The sequence below is a fragment of the Pinus tabuliformis genome, chromosome 4_2 (assembly GCF_031772625.1).
Source record: "Pinus tabuliformis cultivar Carrire ecotype Pingquan chromosome 4_2, CPIR1, whole genome shotgun sequence".
NCBI lineage: Eukaryota > Viridiplantae > Streptophyta > Pinopsida > Pinales > Pinaceae > Pinus > Pinus tabuliformis.
In genome coordinates, this window is record NC_142304.1 from 782,869,234 (window position 1) to 782,877,575 (window position 8,342).

The following is an 8,342-nucleotide window of genomic DNA, read 5'->3' on the forward strand; positions in this document are numbered from 1 at the left end:
CATGAGATCAATTACATATACAAAAAAAATAGAAAAAAAATATTTTACTTTTGTATATAATGAAATATGGGTTATGGCAAGGTAGGGAACCTGTTGATCAAAAAGTTAGAATGGGATGGAAACACTGTGCAAGAAGCTTGGCAGAAGTGGTGGCACTCTCATCCAAACGGGAACCTGCGCAACGTCCCTCTCATCATTAGCTGGGGTATTTGGATAGCCAGGAACAGGAGTATTTTCGAGGATAAGGGAACTCCCATAGGTATCACAACAAGTTAGAGAACTGCCATCTTTTCTAGTATCCCCGAGCCTAAGGAAGCCCATCCTCAAAGAATCATTCCGGAAATGCAGATCACAGAAGGAATCCCCTTGGCTTTCTTCGATGGTGTATCTCAAAACAATAAAGCAGGAGCAGGATTAGTCATCAATGAATCCCCATCTCATGTCTTAAAAGCTTCTGTGGGACTAGGAACAGGCTCTAATAACTTTGCTGAACTACTTGCCCTGAAACTCCTTATATGTTGGCTCATTCAAAGGCGCACCCTCACAATTCAAATTTTTGGGGACTCCCAAATAGTGATCAGATGGGTAAATGGTCAAAGTACTTGCAGCAACCAATTATTAAAACAAATCCTGGGAGAAGTTCAGAGACTTAAATCTTATTTTAACAGTTTCTCTCTTCGCCACATTTTCAGGGAAAGGAATGAATCAGCGGACCAACTTTCTAAAGACGGTCTACCACAGGATTTGGGCAGCTGGAAGATTGTAGAAGAGGACCAAGGCCAAACCAGAAGATCAGAACAGCCGCCCTATAATCAGCCTATCTAATACTCTGGCAGAATTTTTTGTTTACTCTACTCTTTTCAAATTTTGTAATTACATACAAACTTATCACCATTGGTATCTCGGCTTTTAAAACTTCTTTTTCGAGTGTCGGGCTCCTCTACGTTGAGGAGGCTCAGCATGTTGGAAATTTTTTTGCAAACAGTCCTCCAGTCTTCAGTATAAGAACGACACCTCGGTTCAGAGGTTAACAGATCAGTTTCAGCACCTCACAAGGAACAGGTGTATGCATAAGTCAACATTTTTTGTAAAACAGTTTTGGTAATCCCTCAGACGGATTAGTGATGCCTCAGCATTTGCAATGTAAACTTTTTATAATGTTAATAAAAAGTTTCGTTTTTTCCTTTGGAAAAATCATGAATTTTCAAGGTGACATAAAACAACTTGAGGTTTTAAAAAAAAAAAAATGAAATATGGGTTATGAATAAAATATTTTAATATGAATTAATATTTAAATATATTCAAAATATATTAATAACAAAAAAACAATTTCAATGCATATATAATATTTATAACATTTAAAAATATAATTTAAACAATTTTAAAATTACACATTGTTTTTTCCACTCTAAAATAACTTTTTATTATTTTTCCACTCTGAAATAAATTTCAGAGAAACTCTACTCAATTTAATCTCTCACTTTCCTCATATTTGATTCATAATTAACCTGTGTTAGCATTACATATACTTTAACCACTTCAGTATTATCCATTATAATGAAGTAGAATTCATTGAATTTTCTTCAATTGAGGCTTTTCATGATTGGCAAATCATGGTATGCATGATATGAAAACATGTTGCTTGTTTATTATATTCATTTCTCTCATTTTCTTAGAATCCTTGCCAGTGGTATTAGAACTTTGGTTGGCTAGTGGTATTTGAACTTTGGTTGGCGACAGGGGCCTAGTCAAACTCATCACCTGTAGAGAGAGGATTTGTGAATGATCTATTTTCCAGATAAATGTATGAGTTTGCTTCTTTTATTGAGAGCTTGTACCCCACCATATCATGGTATTGTAGAGATTGTGTGCTCTTCTGGAAACGAAGGTAGTTTAGTGGTGAATAAAGCATGAAAGCGTCGACTGTTTGTTATCATGGAATTATTACCACCCGTGAATTGTCATCAAGAATGGACTTTGTTGCAAAAACTATGAGGATTGGTTGAACCAATGATTTCTTGCACAAACCAAGAGGGTCAGTTGATTATTGGTTCGATGAAGAGCATGCCACCAGTGCATTGGATTGCTGTGATCACATTCATTGTTTTTTTGTGCGAGAAACGATAAGGGATTCGTGACCAAGTCGCCGAAGCCACAGTGTTGTCTTGCATCCATGAAGTAATGTTGAATCTGAGGGAGAAACTTGATTGTTTTTTGTTCGGTGGGTGTGAGAACATGGAGCACCATAAGTTGTAGTTGGTTTGTAACATCTGCTGGCACAACCAGTCACGCCGACAGGAATTCGGGACAATGGAAAGCCCCTCAAATAGCAACGAATCGTTTAGGTTGAATTCCAGTGGTGTTACACCCTCAAATGACATATGAGGGCCAAATGAGGCAACAACGGCGAGTACACGTTGTCCCTCAAGGATCATGGATCGGTCTCGTACAATCATGACATTTAGTCATGGTTTCCATGTGAATTGTGTGGATAAAAGGCTTTAAAAACACTATGTATTGTCGCATGTGTAGGAGGAGTCCCACTTGTGAGAGAGAGTACACGAAATATGTTTGATAAAGATTGAGACTACTGTAAATAACCGAAGGAGATGAATGTTTCAATTTAAGCTTGAAAATTCCTACAAAGGAATGGTAGAAAATGAAGTAGAGGTTTGTTCACAAGTGACAAACCCTTGCTATGTCTGGAAATGGTGCCCATTGCAAAGTTTTTTTGCAAGCAAAAAATCTTCGCTATGTATAGAAATGGTGCATGCTACACATTCCAACCTGTTGGGAGACTATTGCGACAATGACGATGTGGCAGCATCAAGATTAGCAAAGCTTGCTGATAGGCTTTCCTGGAATCTTGTCGTGAGGTGGCACTGGGTTTATGCCATGAGGAAAAGGACAATAACCTTGCGTCGCCCATGACTTTCAATGTGGTGGCCAGGTGCCCATGACTTTTCCTGTAATTTTAATCATGGTGGTCACGACTTATGGGTTGTAAAAACTGGATATTTCATGGTTGGCCATTGAAACTTTGGAGAATCATATGCTTTGTGGTATCTTAAGTTGTAGTGGGGAGTGGAGACGTTTTGGATTAATAAAATCTTGGTGCCATGAATTGGATTATGCAATGCATTGCTTTGTAGTGGCAAAATTTGATTTATGTTGGGAATCCTTTTTATCAGTCTAGGTTTGAGCCCCAAGAGGATTTCTTTTACAGATTGTGGAATTTGTTGGAATAATATGTGCATAGGCTTTTGGTTTTGGTCTAGGGTAGAAAAAAAAATGAAATCAATCAAAGTAGAAGAGGAAAAGGTACCATGTATTGTGTGCAACAGAAGTTGTTGTTGAATGTCCAAGGTACGAGCAACTACATTGAGTAGTGTGAACTTGTGGTGATAAACATGTAGTCGGGATTCAAAGTGTAGTAATGGAATCAAAGAATGGTGATTTCAAGTCACTATAGCAACCCGGAAATTTTTTTCAAGTAAGTGGGCATACTATTATAGACATGATAAGGCCTGCTTACTCTAGTAAATCATTAAAAAATAAATAGATGTCAAGCTACGTGATATAGAGAAGTATGTTGAAGCATGTTGAGCTAGGAAAACATATGTAATTGTCAAATACCCTATTATTAATCTGGTAGGGAATAGAGGTGAGTTGTGGCTAGCTCACTTGGCTAGTTTGTATGGATTTGGTGAAGGTTTAATGTAGGAGTATCTAGCTCAGGGAGGACATGGCTGGGAGTTTGTCTTTTTTAAACAGTTTGAGTTGCATTAGTCTTCATTTTTTAGGAATGGTCGTCTCAGCCAATGTTAATTTTTTTGGTCACGTATTTCTTTTTACTTTTTTAGTTTTATTTAAAATTTGTTTTAATTTACAAAGAAAGAAAAGACAGTTATTCAAAAACTATTTATATGTAACCACATTATGTAACTACTGGCAGTTTTGCTAAGTGTTTAGTGTTCCCTACAAAAATAAAAGAGAAAACAACTAATGTAATCTTTTTTCCATCATAGAATTAAATGAAGAGAAAGCGCATAAATATTTTATGAAGATAGACAACTGAATCCATTCATGTTACAACACTAAAATTATTCCTACAGAATGTTGTTAAATTATTTTCTTTTCCGTAAGAAAAGCATATACACACAGGTGAACCATAGGCACAAAAGCGAGGAGAGCTATTGGACAAGCTACAGTACAAATGGAACGAAAATATGAAGGAACTGAGCAAGCCACTGTCCACAGAGACAAGTTTCAGTTACATAAAACAACCACATTCCCATTTTCATCTGCAAAATTTGAACCATTTTCATTTGCAAAATTTGAACAATCAAATTCACAGCATAATTTTGTCTATATATATTTGTCAAAAGCTGAGCATTAAAATATATTGTTCAAACGACCAATAAATATACTACAGTCAACCAAACTACAAAACCCCCACGAGATCATTGTAGGGCCATTTAAATACATACATAAATTACAAACAGTAAAGTCGCAAATAGACATTGGAGCCACACGCACAGTGCCAAGAAACCGTAGAGCCATGCAAGACTATAACTAAGACTCATAAAACCCTATGAAAAGTAAACGCTCAATCAAATAACAGAAAGACACTAAGGAGTGACCCTACCTGGTTTAGGTGTAGGAGACCTGGCATGAGGACCATGAGAAAACTGTCACTCACCTGCATTGGCCAACAACTAGGCCAATAGTAACAAAGCACAAGAAAGCCAGAACTATGTTAATAGACTGTAACCAGAACAAAGGGAAGAGTCGTGAAAACTTACCAGGGAAGAGCCAAGCCTATGTAAGCCACCAGAGAAGCCATGAAATTGATGTCGCAACCACAAAGTTGCCCACTGCCATGACAAGTAGAGGCTGTCAGTGCCAGATAGAAATAAAGCAAAACTTATTAGCATCGAAAAAGGGCTTACCTTCGGGTGACCGTCGAGTGGAAACTGGAAGCCGAGTGACTCCATGGCTGCAACCTGAGACAAACCCAAACAAATAGTCAATTTATGAAGCCAGCACACGGAAGGAAGACAAATAAACAAAAGCTACAACTGAGAATACAAGAATAGCCAAGAAAAAGTTTACTACAGAGACTGATATCGAGGGTTTCACACCCAGGTCTTGAAGTCGGGCACAGAAGAAGCCAAGACATTGTCCACAAGTGAAAAGCTACGCCACATTGCAAACTAGGCACAGTAAAAGAAAACTCTCAAGCAAGTGATAGAGAAAACCTTCGTATAGCAGAACCAGAGACCTCACCAGCAACATAGCGGCACAGCGAAATGAACAATGCAAATGAAATGAATAGTCAGGGTTTCGGTACATAGAAGGAGCAGGAAGGAACAAAGACCCAAACCTAGACACATTTCCTCATCTTCATAAACTAACAGTACCACCACATTAAAGTCAACCAACCACCGTTTAATTAAAAAATCTAGTCACCATATTTATCATTGATCCGAAATTTGTAAGGGTTGGACCCATCAAATTTTGGTATCAGAGCAGGTTCAGTTAACCGATTTTCTTATAAAATAGAAGCTAGAAGAAGAGGTCATGGAAGAGATATTCGAGGAGTAGTAGATGAGGGATTGAGGGAAGAGATTAGGATCCTGAATGCGCGTTTGGCAGTAGTAGAAGTAGGAAGAAGGGATACAAAAGTAGGGGACGACTGTGAAGAAGAAGTTGTAGTTACAACAGAAGGATCAAATGAAGAAGGACCTGAGATCAAATTGTTAAGGTCATTCTTGTTGACTTGCAGTAAGCCAAAGCTTGAAATTATGAATTACGATGGTAGTTTGTCCACAGAAGTGATGTTGGACTGGATTAGTGAGCTAGACAAATATTTTGAATGTGAGGAGGTCAGCGAAGATAGGAGAGTTAAATTCACTACTACCAAGATGAAAGGACACACGACCTTATGGTGAGACAATGTCCAAGTAGAGAGGAGAAGATTGAATAAGTTAGCAATTAAAAAGTAGACCAGAATGGTCACTAAGATGAAGGGAAAGTTTTTGCCCAAATATTTCCATATTGCTCTACATCGACAGGTACAAAATTTGAAGTAGAGAGGAATGACAGTGAAAGAATATACTAAAGAATCCTATCAGGTGAATTTGAGAGTTGGTTATAATGAAGACACCCTACAAAAGACAACAAGGTTTATGAAAGGCCTAAGACTGGAGATATTGAATGAGATAAGTATTGTTTCTCCAAAAACCATAGAGGAAGCATACCAGGGTGCCTTAAAGGCAGAAGAAAAGATCACAAGGAAGTAGAATGCGAGGAGAGGACAAGGAACTAGCAGAGGGAAAGGAAAAACCTTTGGTAAAGGAAGAACTACCAACAATAGTGAAGAGGGCAACAGTTTAGAGACCTCGGGGACAACAGAAAAGGAAGGTAGAACTAGGGGAGGAAGGGGAAATGGCAGAGGTAGAGGAGTTGCCTACCAGTGCTACAAGTGCCACAAGTGGGGGCACGAATCCTTTAAATGTCCTAAAGGAGAACATGCTGGTCAAATAGGAGAACATGTTGCTCAGACAGAAGAAGGAGAGGCACCACCTCAAGAGATAGAGAATGTACCACAGACATGAGAGGCCTTAGTCTTGAACAAGGTACTACTAAAACCGACAAAACAAACAACTGAACAAACCCAAAGAAAGGCATTATTTTGGATTGTCTGCAAGTCACATGGCAAATGCTACAAACTGATTATAGATAGTGGAATCACTGATAATCTAGTTGCAACAGAGATGGTGGAGAAATTTGGTTTAAAATGACTGAAGCACCCAACCCCCTACAAGGTGTTGTGGTTACAGAACGATCACAAACTGCTAGTTGATGAGTAATGTGAGGTGGAATTCCATATTGGCAAGTATAGGGACAAATTGATTTGTGACGTCATGCCCATGGACGTGTCTCATATTCTGCTAGGTAGACCATGGAAGTATGACCAAAAAGTCATTCATGATGGGAAAATATACTGTTACGAGTTTGTTAAGGATGGGATTAAGCATACACTAGTACCCATCAAGGAGGAAGAGAAAACAGAGACTAGTGTAACAAAAGTATTACTAGTGGGTGGAAAACAATTTCTGAAACAGATTGAAGATGACAAGGTGAAGTATGTTGTTGTAAGGAGACCAAGAACAATGTTGTTGCACATTGAAATTTATAATTTACCTTAAGAAATCCATGAAATGTTGCAGGAATTCAGCGACAATGTGGTGGATGATCTACCGAATAAATTGCCACCAAAGTGGAGTATTAGTCATCACATAGATTTCATCCCTAGAGCTAGTTTACCAAATAAAGTTGCTTACAAGATGAGCCCCAAAGACAATGAGGAGATTAGGAAACGGGTACAGGAGTTGCTGGATAAGGGACTAATTCGAGAAAGCTTAAGCTCGTGTGTAGTTCCGACAGTTCTTTCTCCCAAGAAAGGAGGCGAGTGGCGAATATGTAAAAATTCATGAGAAATATACAAAATTACGATCAAATATGAGTTTCCATTGCCACAAATGGATGATATGATGGGTTGTATGAGCAGGGCAGCATATTTCTCAAAAATAGATCTGAAGAGTGGATACCACCAAATTAGAATTTAAGAAGGGGATGAATTGAAAATAGCTTTCAAAACTAATGAAGGGTTGTATGAATGGTCGGTGATGCCATTTGGGTTGAGTAACACCCCTAGTACTTTTATACGCCTGATGAACGAGATGTTGAAGGAGTTCGTTGGGAAATTTGTAATTCCATATCTTGACGATATATTGATTTTCAACAAGACCAAGGAGGAACATTTTCGACATGTCCGATAAGTTCTAGAGAAATCGTAGCAGAACAAGTTGCTGATAAATCTGAAAAAAAATGTAATTTCTTTTAGAAAGAGTTAGTCTATTTGGGTTTTTTGATTGCAGAAAATGAGTTGAAAATGGACCCAAAAAAAGTTGCAACTATACTTAGTTGGCCATCCCCTAAGAGTCTGTTCGAAGTTCAAAGTTTTCACGGGTTGCCAACTTTCTATCGCAAGTTTACAAAGGATTTTAGTGGAATATGTGCACCTACGTTGGATACAATCAAGAAGGAAAATCAACCTTTTCAGTGAAGTAAAGCTGCAGAGAAGAGCTTCTAGATATTGAAGAAGAAGAGCACTGAGAGGCCAATTTTGAGGCTACCTGACCTCAACAAACTTTTTCAAGTTCGTTGTGATGCCAATGGTACAACCATTGGAGCTATACTCAGCTAGGAAGACAAACCAGTAGCATATTTCAGTGAAAATTTAAATGAAAGCAGGAAAAATTATACATCCTACA

General features: G+C 38.1%; 1 protein-coding gene across 1 annotated transcript; it reads left to right on the plus strand.

Annotated features, from left to right (window-relative positions):
* The first annotated feature begins 342 nt into the window (after nucleotides 1-342).
* LOC149171991 (uncharacterized) lies at nucleotides 343-825 on the plus strand. The gene has a single exon (XM_089426159.1). It carries the CDS (start codon nucleotides 343-345, stop codon nucleotides 823-825), a length of 483 nt encoding a protein of 160 aa, XP_089282285.1.
* Nucleotides 826-8,342: the final 7,517 nt, after the last annotated feature.

What these genes read in the sequence shown, in the direction of transcription:
- LOC149171991 (XM_089426159.1), top strand. Translation starts at nt 343, where the DNA reads ATGCAGATCACAGAAGGAATCCCCTTGGCTTTCTTCGATGGTGTATCT.